The sequence below is a fragment of the Coffea arabica genome, chromosome 10c, assembly GCF_036785885.1.
Source record: "Coffea arabica cultivar ET-39 chromosome 10c, Coffea Arabica ET-39 HiFi, whole genome shotgun sequence".
Taxonomy (NCBI): Eukaryota; Viridiplantae; Streptophyta; class Magnoliopsida; order Gentianales; family Rubiaceae; genus Coffea; species Coffea arabica.
This window is the reverse complement of record NC_092329.1, coordinates 29,697,186-29,712,348: the sequence shown is the minus strand read 5'-3', so window position 1 is coordinate 29,712,348 and position 15,163 is coordinate 29,697,186. Positions and strand designations below refer to the sequence as shown.

The following is a 15,163-nucleotide window of genomic DNA, read 5'->3' as shown; positions in this document are numbered from 1 at the left end:
CCAAGAAACCCTTCACCGCGGAAGCCTGCGCGGAATGAGCCTGAACGCTCCCCCGACCTATCCGTCAAAAGCCGGCCGCGCAACCTTCCCCAGTGGAAGCCTGTTCGAGACGAACTCAAGCAGATCTTGCGACTGCAGTTGTACGAGGACAACTATACCACCTCGCCCTTTACCCGTGAGATAGAGGACTACCCACTACCCCGGAGGTTCAAGATTCCGAACATTGAGCTGTATGACGCTTCAACCGACCCGGAAGACCACCTCTCGGTCTTCCTGACGCACATGCGTCTCCAAACAGCCGCGGATGAAATCTGCTGCAAGACCTTCCCCATGTTTTTGAAGGGAAAGGCTCGGCTCTGGTTCTAGGGCCTGGCACCGGAGTCCATCCAAAGTTTCCTAGAACTGGCTAGGCAGTTCGTCGCCCAATTCGTCTCTTCGAAAACTTATTCGAAGAACGCGACCCACCTGATGGCGATCAGACAGAAGTCGAACGAGTCATTGAGGAATTTCATGACCCGCTTCAACACGGAGAGCCTGCAGATCAGGAACAAGGATGAAAAGGTGGTCATGACCGCCTTCATGAACGAGTTCAGGGCAGAGGAGCTCTTCTACAAGCTAGTCGAGAAGCCTCCCGGAGACCTGAAGGAGCTCTTGACCAGGGCGCACGCGGCCGCTAATGCAGAGGAGGCGGCCTGCCTGAAGAGAGAGTCAGATCGGGAGCTCGGAGATCGGAGAGGACGGAAAAACCCCCCCCCCGAGAACAAGGATGGCCCGGCCAAGAAGAACGTCTTTGACCGGCTCTCGAAGGAAAAAGCCCCCGCTCCGCCACTGCTTCCGGAGAAAGGCTATAACCCCCTGACTCGGCCCCAAGCCCAAATCCTAGCCGTCATGGCTGCGGAGGGCCTGGGAGAACGGCCGCCTAAGATGGGGACGCCTCGCAACAAACGGAACCAGGACCAGTACTGTGTCTTTCACCGTGACGTCGGGCACGACATGGAGGGGTGCTGGGCCCTGCAGAAGGAGATCCAGGATCTGATCCAGAGCGATTTCTTGGGACGATTCATGCGGCAAGGTCGTCCAGGCCAGGAGCCCGGACGTACCTACCGCAGAGACAGGGGCGAGGGCCAGCGTCGCGACCGCCTTGAGCGGCGCGACGTTCCTCTGGGAAGCTCCCCTGACCAGGACATCCAGAATCTAGTGGGGGTGATAAACACCATCGCTGGAGGTCCCACAAGGGGGACAGCTATGCAGCTCGAAAGAACAGGCGACCTCCCCCTGAGGGGGATAACTCCCTGAAGCGCTTACGCATGGACGAGGAGATCACATTTGGGCCAAGGGATGCAGTTCCCCTAACGTCCGGGAACCACGAGACCATCGTGATAGACGTCGTCACCAATAACTATCAGGTGAAGAAGGTGTACGTTGACCAAGGGAGCGCGGTGGACATCCAATTTTACAGGGTGTTCAAAGAGCTCGGCCTGGAGGACGGACAGTTGACCCCGGTTCGGACACCCCTGGTGGGCTTCACCGGACTACCTATCAACTCGGAGGGAATGATCACCCTGATGGTCATGGTAGGACAGGCCCCCAAGTGCCGAACCATCCCTGTCAAATTCGTGGTGGTCAAGCAACAATCCCCGTACAACGCGTTCGTGGGTCGGCCCGCCTTAAATGCCCTCCGAGCTATCCCCTCTTCGCTCCACCTCAGCGTCAAATTCCCTACATCGGGAGGAATCGCCGAGGTGCATGGAGATCCGGAAGTGGCCAGAGCTTGCTCTCTGGCCATGCTTCGGGGACAGGATGTAATGCCCAAAGACAACCTAAGAGGGGGGTGAATTAGGTTGATTAAAAAACCTTAATTGAGTTTATGCACTTTTTTCTTTAATAAAAATTTACCTTCTTTTCTAGTAGTGATCAACCAAGTAAATTTAAAGAAGAGAACAATGTTGATCAGAAATAAGAGAGTATATAAGCAATGAGAATTTTATTAAACAAAAAGAATAAGATAGAGTATCAAACCGATTGTCTACCAAACTTTCCTCAAACTTGAAGACCAATCACAAAGATGAGCACCTTCTCTTTGAAGAACAAAATCAACTCAATGTACAATGGAGGGATCACTTCCTCCTTGCCCCAAACCTCACTTAGTCAAGTTAAGAAGTTTTACTATCACTCAGATAACCCTCAACAAAGCTACACTATTGAAAATTTCAAACACAAGAGAATTGCTTACAAGAAATTCACACCACTTGGAGAATAAATCTTGCTTGGAAGACTATTTTCTAACTAAAATATCTCTTGAGATCTTGTAAACAAAGTGTACAAAAGTCCCTCACTGGTTCAGAATCGTTTGTATTTAAAGGGGACAAAAAATGGGCTTCAATAATGCTTCCAACGGATAGTAGGCAGATGAAAAGCCAGCTAGCCGTTGGGGCCGTCGGACGTTCGATAGATGAATCACCGTCCGATCCCATCGTCCGAAAATCAGCCAAGTTGTCGTTCAGACGTCCGATGGGATATTATCGTCCGACAGCATCTGTGTCCAAACGTCGTCAGAGAGTTATCAAACCTTTGCAGAATTTCTCGGACGTTCGATGCGATCGATGTGCGTCCGAAGCATGCGTCCGATCCTCCCGGATGTCCGATGCTTCCTTACGAGCATCCGACAGAGTTTCCTTCTTTGATGTTCTTCATTCTTTCGGACGTCCGACAGCTTCCTTTAGGAATTCCGACATGAGTGCCCTGTTTTTGCTTCTTCTTTTGGTTGATTTTCTTTCCTTGACACCTTTGTACCTGATTCTCTTAAAAGCAAAGCACTTATATTTGAAGAGAATTAGATAAATATTTCAAAGTATTTTGTGATCATCAAAATCAAGAATAACATTCTCCCCCTTTTTGATGATGACAAAACAATGGTTTGAAATGAAATTTGATGATTACAAATAGGCTCCCCCTTTCTTAGTCAATCGTAGAGCAAAAACTTAAAAACTCCCCCTCACTTGACTACTCCACAGATTTAGAACAAAAACTTAAAAAAATTTCCCCTCACTTGGCTATTTATTATCAATATTATCCGTATTCATATCTACACCATCTCTCCCCCTTTTTGTCATCACAAAATTTAAAATGTAATATATCTAACCAATCAGAGCAAAATGATCTTACACAGTTATTCACAGCCATTCACAAACAAAATGTAAAGATTCAATCATTCACAAACATTACAAACATATGTCCAGTTTTGGACATTACAAAACACCAAATGACACCAAGCACCAGAATTCAAAAGAGTTCGAGGCAACTATCTAACATTCAGCAAATAAAAATAGTCAAACAGAATGCAAATGATTCTAATAGGACTAGTGATCCTAGATGATAAGCTTAGAGGATCCAGGTGTCCTTCGAGTAAGCTGATACTGAGAGAGATCCTCCTCCTCAGTGTCTTCATCATTTTCAGCAATTTCATCAACTGGTTTCTTACCTTTATCAGATGTGGAAGGATCATGTGGTGCCACTGGAGCAGAGGTGAGGTCGATAGGAGCAGGACTCATTGAGCGAACAGGGGCTGATGAACTTGGATCATTGGAGCGTGGCTCCTTGCTAGGAGGGACTTCCTCAATCACAGGTGGGGGAAAAAGAAGACTCTTTTTATCTAGGAAGTCAGCTTGCTGCTGGGATGACATGGTGAGCATGAGACCATGTTCAAGAAGCAGAACATGTTGCTTAAGGTCTCGAAGGAGCTCAACCACCTCAGAATTTGAAGAAGAAGATGCCTTAGTGGCAGTCTTCCTAGGATGAATAGAGGTTGGTGCAACAGAGGATGGAGTGTGAAGTGGATCATGTGCAGCCTTAGATCTAGGTTTATTAGAAGTGGCCCCCTTATACGCCCACAAATTATCCCTAAAGACAAGATTTTTGCGCTCAAAATAAACCTTAGTGAAGGCAGAGGAAAATGTATCTTTGGGACAAACACCAAGGATAGGTACTTTGTAAAATTCAAAAATCTTTTGAAGGAATTTTCCATATGACAGTTTTCTACGAGAATCAGTGGTATAGCGAAGTAAAAACTTGCACATGACAAAGCCAAAGTCAATGTGAATTTTTTCTCGAAAATAATAAAACAGATACAGCTCCATTTTATTTGCATCTGTTCTATGACCGTCAGTAGGCACAAGCAGATTTGAAATGATTGAGAAGGCAATAAGATTCACTGGAGCAAGGTCATTTAATTTCGCATCAGCAGGGGCAGAAAATTTGTTTCGAAAATAGGTTAGCATTTTAGCATTATCAAAGTGATTATCAGCAGTAGGATGCTCTTTATAAGAGAAGAAATTGGCAATTTCACTTTTGTATCCACGTTCATTAGTAGTATTTAAGATGGCATTCACAGTTTCAGGATCAAATACTAAGTCTACCCCATTTACCCTGGACATAATTTCAGTGTGATCAGTGCCTTTCCTAAGATTGGCAAAGAATTGATACAGCATTTCAGGGTAATAAACATTAGGCATTGAAATGATATGTAACCATTTCTGGAATTCAAAGAGATTAAGAATTGACTCTAAACCAATCTTGCGGAATTCAGAAAGATTGATGGTTCGTTGAGGAATGAAACCTTTCTGGGTTATCAAGGAATGTTTTTCTTTGACAGCAGCATCAAAGAATGGAGAGACGGGGGTTGATTGAGAAAGCTGTTGAGATGGAGTTCTTTGTCCGGATTCAGGTTGAGCGGAAGGCCGGGAAGTTTGAGTCTTTACTGCTCCCCTTTTGAAGCGTTTGGATGATCTTATGACCCTAGGAGAATCCACATCTTCATCCCTGAGTGTGTGCTTGCGTCCGGCAGGGACTTTTCCTCCTCTTAGATTCACCATTGTCTTAAATGTGTGAGATGTGGGATGTGAATAATGCACACAGTGGTATGAGAGTGAATCACACAAGAATTTTGGGTTAAAGAAGCCTTGAAGATGATTGAGCGGAGCGGTTATGAGAAAGTAGGGTTTTGAGGGAAATTTGGGAACTCTCGAAATGTGATGAGATTTGGTGAAAAAATCAGGAGAATCAACTCGCAATGATCAGGAAAAGATTTTGGTTGAGTCAATTTTGGAATGAGTGCTTCAGAAAAGCACGAATGATTTTTAAGATGATTTTTCGATTATCCCTAATTTTGATCTTAGATGAATGAATTGATCCAATGGTAAAACTTTTGTAAAAATATCAGCAATTTGATCTTTAGAGCAAACATAATTCACACAAACTTCATCTTTTTGAACAAGATCGCGAATAAAGTAGTACTTTATATCTATATGTTTTGTCATAGAATGCTGAATTGGATTTTTGGTCAAATTTATAGCACTGGTATTATCACAGAATATAGGCATGCAATCATATAATAATCCAAAATCATTCAAGGTATGCTTCATCCATAAAAGTTGAGCACAACAACCACTAGCGGCAATATATTCCGCTTCAGTTGTAGACAAAGAGATTGCATTTTATTTTTTGCTAAACCAAGAAACTAAGTAATTACCAAGAAAGTGACAAGTTCCACTAGTACTTTTTCTGTCCACAAAACAACCACCAAAATCCGCATCCGAATATTCATAAAGAGCAAATTCACAATATCTAGCATACCAAAAATCATAATCTAGTGTATCTTTCAAATACCTAAAAATCCTTTTAACTGCGTTCAAATGTGATTCTTTTGGACAAGATTGAAATCTAGCACAGAAGCAAACAGCAAACATAATATCAGGTCTACTTGTGGTTAAATAGAGTAGGCTTCCAATCATACCTCTATAGTGCTTTTCATCCATATGTTTACCTTCTTCATCTTTGTCAAGTTTTGTAGAAGTGCACATTGGAGTTCCAACTTACTTTGAGTCCTCCATGCCAAATCTTTTCAGCAATTCCTTGGTGTATTTTGCTTGATTTATAAAAATTCCCTCTAGGGCTTGATGTATTTGAAGTCCAAGAAAGAAATTTAATTCTCCCATCATTCTCATTTCAAATTCACTTTGCATAATGGTGGAAAAATTCTTGCATAGATACTCATTAGTAGCACCAAAAATAATATCATCAACATATATTTGCACAATAAGAAGATCATTTAACACATGCTTAGTAAAAAGAGTGGTGTCCACGATACCTCTTTTGAAACCATTTTCAATCAAGAAACCACTCAATCTTTCATACAAGCTCTTGGAGCCTGTTTTAAATCATATAATGCTTTTGATAGTTTAAACACATGATTTGGAAATTTTGTATTTTCAAAATCGGGGGGTTGATCCACATATACTTCTTGATCAATAAAACCATTTAAGAAGGCACTTTTAACATCCATTTGAAACAATTTGAAACCTTTGAAGCAAGCAAAAGCAAGAAGCATTCTAATCGATTCTAATCTAGCTACGGGAGCAAATGTTTCATCAAAATCAATTCCTTCTTCTTGTGCATATCCTTTAGCAACTAATCTGGCTTTATTTCTTACAACTACACCTTTATCATCCAACTTATTTCTAAATATCCACTTTGTTCCAATGATAGGTTGATTTTGAGGTCTATCAACAAGTGTCCAAACTTTATTTCTCTCAAATTGATTAAGTTCCTCTTGCATTGCCAAAATCCAGTTTTCATCCTTTAAAACATCATTGATATTTTTGGGTTCAAAAAGAGAGACTAAAGCAAAATTGTCTATCAATTTCTTAGATAAGGAACGAGTCCTTACCTTCTCGGATGGATCACCAATTATAAGCTCTCTTGGATGATTTTGGCTGAATTTCCAAGCATTGGGAAGGTCTTTGAATGAATCATCATTCTTGTCTTCATCTTCCTTTTCTTGATCATCATGAGCTTCATCCTCCATTTCCTTTGCTGCTGATTTAGAGTTTCCTTCATCTCCAATTGTTAGTTTTTCCATTCCTTCACGAACACCTACATCATCATCCTCACACGAACTTTTGGAATTATTATCATTAGTTTCATCAAATATTATGTGTATAGCTTCTTCTATCACAAGAGTTCTTCTATTAAAGACTCTATATCCTCTTTTGTTCTCACAATACCCCAAAAATATTCCTTCATTAGATTTTTTATCAAACTTACCAAGATGTTCCTTTAAATTTAAAATAAAACATTTACAACCAAAAATTTTGAAATATCCAACCGTAGGTTTCTTATCAAAAATCAGTTCATAAGATGTTTTATTCAAAATAGGTTTCAAGAGGATTCTATTCATCACATAACATGCGGTGTTTACCGCTTCAGCCCAAAGATATTTTGGCAAACTACATTCATTCAACATAGTTATAGCAGCCTCTTGGAGTGTCATGTTTTTCCTTTCTACAACACCATTTTGCTGTGAAGTTCTTGCAATAGAAAACTCATGTATTATGCCATTATGATCACAAAATTCTAGAAAACCACAAAACTTGAATTCCGTCCCATTATCACTTCTAATCCTAATAATTTTTAAACCAAACAGATTTTGCACTTTAGCAAACAATGAAGTAAAATTCTTGAAGGCATCATCTTTATGAGTAAGGAATATTACCCAAGTATATCTAGAATAATCATGTACAATCACAAAACAATATCTCTTACCTCCCAAACTAGTAATCTGAGTAGGACCAAATAAATCAAGATGCAAGAGTTCCAAAGGTTTAGAAGTTGATACACACTTCTTTGGTTTAAAAAATTTTTTTGTTTGCTTCCCAAATTGACATACATCACAAATTTTATCTTTTTCAAAACTAATTTTTGGTAAACCTCTAACCAACTCCTTTTTCGAAATTTTCTTTAGTAAATCTTGTTAAAATGATAAAGTCTCCTATGCCACAACCAAGGATCTTCATTTGAAATCTTAAGACATTTGAAGTTAGATGAATCAAGTTTATCAAGAACAACAATATAAATATCATTAAACCTCTTACTTTTGAATACAACATTATATTTAGAGTCAAGTACAATGCATTCATGTGTTTTGAACAACACATACAAGTTTTTATCACATAATTGACTAACACTAAGCAAGTTATAACCCAAGTTATCAACTAAGAGCACATTGTGAACAAAAGTTTCACCATCCTTACCAACATCATCTATTCCAATTGTCTTAGCTTTCACGTCATCACCGAATGTCACCTTTCCACTTGATTTTGATTTTAGCTTTATGAACAACGAAAGATCACCGGTCATATGCCTTGAACAGCCACTGTCAATGAACCATTTTGACTTGTTTGAGCCTTTTCCCTGAAAAGAGAGAGTGTTTGGTACCCTTTAACTTTTGGGTCCTCAATAGTTAGCATTGTGTCTAACTACCCACATGCATTTTCCTCCTTTGTTCAGATTTCTTTTCACATAACTTCAAATACCCTCTTTGACAACAAAAACTACACATAATGGAAGAGTCTTTAACATGTAATGGTTTGATAAATCTCAATCCACTCCTTCTATATGTTGTGAAATCATGTGCATTTCTGTTGTGTGCTAATGTTCTTTCATGAGCAGTAAGAAAGGTGGTTGACATGTTCTCTTTGAGATAATCTTGTTTTCTAGCTTTTAAGGTCTCATCCAAATAGTCCATCATTTTCTTCAAATCACCATGTCTTTCCTTTAGTTTTTCACAAACACTTGTCTTTCTATCAAGTTCATTTTGAACATCACATCCGGCTCTTACAAGACACTCAGTATCAGTCTTTAGTTGTTTATTTTGGTGAAAAAGTCTTGCATTTTCTTGAATGAGAAAAATAATTTTCTGTTTTAGCTGCTTGTTTTTATCATAAGATTCCTTCAAGGCATTATGCAATTTTTCAACAAAGGATTCAAGATCATCATCATCTTCATCATCACTATCAGATTGAGAGTGTATGGAAGTTACCTCATTATCTCCAATAGCCATGAAAGCCATTTGAGTTGATTCTTCTTCTTCTTCAATTTCGCCTTCGGAGTTGCATTCATTCCATGTAATCTGGAAGTTGTTGAACCTTGGTTTTCGATCAGCTTTTCCATCTTTCTTTTTCTTTAGAGAGCATTCGTTTGCGTAGTGTCCAGGCTAACCACATTCGTAGCATTTGTCCAACTGTTTCTTGTTGAATTCTTGTTTTCCTTTATACCTTGCGTTTGAAGACTGATTCTGGAATTGATTGCTAGGTCCTCCCCTTCTAAACTTTCTTTTATTCAAGATTCTCTTGAAATTTTTTGTGATGAGAGCAAGATCATTGTTATCACCATCCGAGTCATCATCATCCAACTGAACTGGATCATCTTCACCTTGAGCTGCCTTTAGAGCTATGTTTCTCTTTGCTCTCGTGTCCTTTTTCTCATGCACTTTAGTTTTCAACTTCAACTCATAGGAGGTTAGTGAGTTAATGAGAGATTCAATAGGTACAGAATTCAAATCCTTAGCCTCCTCTATTACAGTCACTTTACTTTCCCATTTTTTGCCCAATGCATTGAGAATTTTCCTATTTTTCTCACCCAAGGTGTACTCTTTGCCCAACACCTCGAGATTTTTGATCAAGTCATTGAACCTGCAGTACATTTTGTCAATATTCTCAAGAGATTTTATTCTAAATGATTCATACTTAGTGACCAAAATAGACTTTTTCTGTTCTCTCACGTTGTCACTACTCTCGTAAATTTCTCTTAGCTTATCCCACATTTTCTTGGCAGATTTACATCCTTTTACTCTAATTAATTCATTTGAGTCTAAGACACTATAAAGAACATTCATGGTTTTGGCATTTAATGTGAGATTGGTTCTATCTTGAGCATTCATCTCAGCTCTTATTTTTGGCCGAAACAAACCTGTATCTGCATCAAGAATGTTAGCATCATGCGATCTTTCATTTACAATAAACCATAGCTCAATATCAATGGATTGCAAAAAGATAATCATTCTTTCTTTTCAACTAACATAATTGAAACCAGTAAACATGGGAGGCCTAGTGACAGATTGCCCCTCAACAAACATGGCATGATTGGTTGTCATCTTTACTCCAAGCCGATTGAACTTAATCTCTAGGAGACCAAGCTCTGATACCAATTGTAATGCCCAAAGACAACTTAAGAGGGGGGGTAAATTAGGTTGATTAAAAAACCTTAATTGAGTTTATGCACTTTTTTCTTTAATTTTCTAGTAGTGATCAACCAAGTAAATTTAAAGAAGAAAATAATGTTGATCAGAAATAAGAGAGTATATAAGCAATGAGAATTTTATTAAATAAAAAGAATAAGATAGAGTATCAAACCGATTGTCTACCAAGCTTTCCTCAAACTTGAAGACCAATCACAAAGATGAGCACCTTCTCTTTGAAGAACAAAATCAACTCAATGTACAATGGAGGGATCACTTCCTCCTTGCCCCAAACCTCACTTAGTCAAGTTAAGAAGTTTTACTATCACTCAGATAACCCTCAATAAAGCTACACTATTGAAAATTTCAAACACAAGAGAAGTGCTTACAAGAAATTCACACCACTTGGAGAACAAATCTTGCTTGGGAGACTATTTTCTAACTAAAATATCTCTTGAGATCTTGTAAACAAAGTGTGCAAAAGTCCCTCACTGGTTCAGAATCGTTTGTATTTAAAGAGGACCAAAAATGGGTTTCAATAATGCTTCCAATGGATAGTACGCAGATGAAGAGTCAGCTAGCCGTTGGGGCCATCGGACGTCCGACAGATGAATCACCGTCCGATCCCATCGTCCGAAAATTAGCCAAGTTGTCGTTCGGACGTCCGATGGGATATTATCGTCCGACAGCATCTGCGTCCGAACGTCGTTAGAGAGTTATCAAACCTTTGCAGAATTTCTCAGACGCCCGATGCGATCGATGTGCGTCCGAAGCGTGCGTCCGATCCTCCCGGACGTCCGATGCTTCCTTACGAGCGTCCGACAGAGTTTCCTTCTTTGATGTTCTTCATTCTTTCGGACGTCCGACATGAGTGCCCTATTTTTGCTTCTTCTTTTGGTTGATTTTCTTTCCTTAACACCTTTGTACCTGATTCTCTTAAAAGCAAAACACTTATATTTGAAAAGAATTAGATAAACATTTCAAAGTGTTTTGTGATCATCAAAATAAAAAATAACACAAGAGAAGGTGGTCGCCCAAATGACCAGCTTGGAGCCCTACATTTCGGGGGAGGAGGTCTCGCAGCTGAGCATCCAGAACAAGATCGAGGAGTTCCCCCTGAGAGAAGGTAGGCCTGACCGGGTCCTCTGCATTGGCGCGTTGCTACCTTCCGAGGAGAAGGAGAGTTTGAAGGCCCTGTTAAGGGAATACTCCCAGGTCTTCGCATGGACGGTTGAAGACATGTCCGAGATTCCGACTGACCTGACTGTCCACCACCTCAACGTAGATCCTCGCTTCAAGCCGGTGAAGCAGAAGAAGAGGAGATTCGCCCCAGAAAGGAACGAGATGATCAGGATAGAGGTCAGCAAGCTGCTGGAATCCAAAATCATTCTAGAAGTGTATATTACCCGATTGGTTAGCTAATCCCGTCTTAGTCAAGAAGGAGGACCAGTCCTAGAGGATGTGCGTGGACTTTACAGATCTCAATAAGGCCTGCCCGAAGGATTGCTTTCCCTTGCCCAGGATCGACAAGTTAGTAGATTCTACTGTGGGTTTTGACGTTTTGTGTTTCCTGGATACTTTCAAGGGATACCACCAGATGGAGATGGCCGAAGAAGACCGGGAGAAGACCTCCTCCATCACTGAGGAAGGAACTTACTGCTACCGGACCATGCCGTTTGGGTTGAAAAACGCTGGAGCTACCTACCAGCGCCTGGTCAACGAATTATTCCAAAATCAGATCGGCCGGAGCATGGAGATCTAAGTGGACGACATGATCGTCAAAAGTCGGACTAATCAGCCGCTCATCCCCGACATGAGGAGATCTTGGATATCCTATGGGAGAGTCGGCTGCAACTGAATCCGAAGAAATGTACCTTCGGAGTTAGGTCAGACAGGTTCCTAGGATTCTTGGTGTCCCGAGAGGGGATCTGGGTCAACCCGGATAAACTCCAGGCCATCATGGACATGACCCCTACGATGAGCATAAAGGAGGTCCAACGGCTCACGGGAAGGATGGCCGCCCTGAATAGATTTCTCTTGCGTTCCGCGATGATGGGGTTACTCTTCTTTCGAATCCTGAAAGCACCCAAGGACTTTCAATGGATTGAAGAATGCTAGAAAGCCTTCGCTAACCTGAAAGAATATCTGGCCGAACTACCCACCTTGACCACTCCGGAGCAGGGGGAAACCCTGTTCCTATACTTGTCCGCCTGCAGCGCGGTTCTGGTGCGGGAAGATAGGGGGGCTCAAAAGCCAATATACTATGTCAGCAGAGCTTTACAGGGGCCGGAGACGCGGTACACGCCGGCGAAAAAATTGGTTCTTGCCCTGGTACACGCCGCCTGGAAGCTCCGACCTTACTTCCAGACCCACAGCATTGTAGTCATAACCGATCAGCCCTTACGACAGATACTCACAAAATCTGAGGTCTCTGGCAGGATAACCAAGTGGGCCGTCGAGCTGGCCGAGCACGACATCGGCTACCAGCCTCGTACTGCTATCAAAGCTCAAGTTTTGGCAGACTTCCTTGCTGAGGGGGCGAGTTTGTCCATGGCTGAACCGAGCTCTTTGTCCAAGGACATACTGCCAGAAGAGCCGTGGGTGTTATTCGTGGACGGGATCTCGAGTAAGGAAGGAAGCGGAGCCGGCCTGCTGCTCACCTCGCCCATCGGGGAAGAGCTGACCTACGAGCTCAGATTCGACTTCCCGACATCTAACAATGAGGCCGAGTATGAGGCCCTATTGACGGGACTGCGGATAACCCACCAGATGGGTATAACTGCGATCAAAGTCCGGAGCGACTCGCAACTCGTAGTCCACCAAGTCCGCGGGGAGTACGAGGCCAAGGAAGACGTCATGAAGAAATACTTGGCTAAGGTACCGGAGGCGATAGCCCTGTTCGATACTTTTGAAATCGAGCGGGTGCCGAGATCACAGAATAAGCGCGTTGACCCCCTGTCGAAATTGGCGTCCTCCTCGTTCGCTCACCTTAGCAAGGAAGTGTTGGTGGAGGTAGTCAAGTATAAGAGCATTGATCAGATCCAGGTCTTGACTATAGACAGCCCGGCCTCCTAGATGACTCCCCTTGCGGACTTCCTCAGCTCGGGTGCCCTCCCGGAAAGCAAAATCGAGGCTCATCGACTCCAACTCAGAGCTGCTAAATACGCCTACGCTGGGGGGACCCTTTATAAGAGGTCGTATTTGTCCCCCTGGCTAAAGTGCGTGACTCCTGAAGAGGGCGACTACGTCCTCCGTGAAATTCACGAAAGCTTATGTGCGGCACATGTGGGGTCCCGGGTGTTGGCCAAGAAGTGCCTGCTCCTAAGCTACTATTGGCCATTAGTGTTTCGGGACGCCGCGGTACTAGTTTAAAAGTGCCAAACTTGCCAGGTGCACGCCCCGCTGCGCCACCAGCCAACTCGGGAGATGGTCCCCATCCATAGTCCTTGGCCCTTTGCCCAATGGGGAATAGACCTTCTGGAGCCTTTTCCTCGAGTCCCTGGGAGATACGAGCATCTCGTGATGGCCATTGATTACTTCACCAAATGGATGGAAGCGGAGCCTCTGGCCACTATCTCGGGGAAAGCAGTTCAGAAATTCTTCTGGAAGAGTATAGTCTGCCGCTTTGGGATTCCGCGTATTCTGATATCCGACAATGGGCGACAGTTCGCTAGAACCCCTTCAGGAGCTGGTGCGCCGAACTCGGGATTAACCAGCATTTCACATCGGTCGGCCCCCCAGGCCAATGGCCAGGTGAAAAACGCTAACCGAACCATCTTGCGAGGACTAAAGACTAGGTTGGAACTGGTCCAGTCCAACTGGTTAGATGAACTCCCTAGTGTCCTCTGGGCTTACCGTACTACGCCAAGGGCGGCCACTCACGAGACCCCATTCTCCCTGACTTATGGGGCAGAAACGGTGGTACCCGTAGAGATCGGCCTCCCCTCGCCTCGGACGCAGAATTTCGTTGCGACGGCCAACGAGGAAGAACTGCGGTGCAACTTGGACATGCTGGAAGCAAACGCGAAGAAGTGGCGATACGGATGGCTAAGTACCAAGGTCAGTTCGCCCGCTATCATAATGCAAAGGTGAGGAAGATGCAGTACCGGCCGGGAGATCTCGTCCTAAGAAAGAATTCAATAAGTCGGGCCCACAGTTCCAACAAACTCGATCCGAACTGGGAAGGGCCGTACAAAGTCCTGGAAACGAGCCGAGCTGGCTACTGCAAGCTTGCGAAATTAGATGGAGTGGAAATACCCCACACTTGGCACTTCTCGAACTTGCGGTTGTTCGTAGGTTAGATTGGGCCAGGGTATCTTACTGTCTATTCTTCAGAATTCGTGTACCAGTTCGTTATTGAATAAATGTCAGACTTTTAACCTTCCTTTTACCAACACCGTTTAATTTTTAAGTTTAGGTCCTACACTAGCACACTCAAACAATGTTAAGTGTCCTAGTGGGGGGCTGGGTGATGGATGGTAATGGTAATGGATGGAATGCCTTTAAAGTTTGAGAGTGGATGCTTGACCCAGGAAGTCGGCATGGCTTAAAGCTTTAAAGTCTGGTGTTCGGCCCCAGAGGCCGGCACGTCATAAACTATTTTGATGCAGTTTGATAAAATCCGGGAGTTCGACGTTCGACCCAGGAGGTCGGCACAGCTCAAAACTTGAAGGTCTAGTGTTCGGCTCTAGAGGTCGGCACGTCGTTTTGCTTAAAGTTTGATAGATGCTCGGCCCAGGAGGTCGGCGCGCGGCCCTGATGGATCTATTTGGTGCTCGGCCCAGGAGGTCGGCATGCGGTTTTGATTGCTAGAGTTCAACGCTCGACCCAGGAGGTCGGCGAGACTTAAAACCTTAAGGATTGATGTTTGGCCCAGGAGGTCGGCACGCCGTTTAGGTTGCCGGAATTCGATTGTTAGTTTAGTTTGATTCGATTGTTGACTTATAGTTTGACGGGTGCTCGACCCAGGAGGTTGGCATGGCTGCTTTAGTAAATCGGTTTGAACCCAGGCGGACCGCATGCCATTTCGACTGTTAGGGTTTGGATTTCATGCGAAGCTTGGAAGCCAGAAATTAGGTAATCTCGTTCGAA

The 15,163-nt window shown here is 43.1% G+C and overlaps 2 protein-coding genes across 2 annotated transcripts; both read left to right on the top strand.

Annotated features, from left to right (window-relative positions):
• Window positions 1-1,307: 1,307 nt before the first annotated feature.
• On the top strand, window positions 1,308-3,020 carry LOC140015888 (uncharacterized). Its single transcript, XM_072068719.1, has 2 exons — window positions 1,308-1,802; window positions 3,015-3,020. Exons 1-2 carry the CDS (start codon window positions 1,308-1,310, stop codon window positions 3,018-3,020), a joined length of 501 nt encoding a protein of 166 aa, XP_071924820.1.
• An 8,090-nt stretch (window positions 3,021-11,110) lies between these two features.
• On the top strand, window positions 11,111-13,147 carry LOC140015887 (uncharacterized). The gene is made up of 3 exons (XM_072068718.1): window positions 11,111-11,431; window positions 11,658-11,786; window positions 12,191-13,147. The coding sequence occupies exons 1-3, from the start codon at window positions 11,111-11,113 to the stop codon at window positions 13,145-13,147; spliced, it is 1,407 nt and encodes a 468-aa protein (XP_071924819.1).
• The last annotated feature ends 2,016 nt before the right edge of the window (window positions 13,148-15,163 follow it).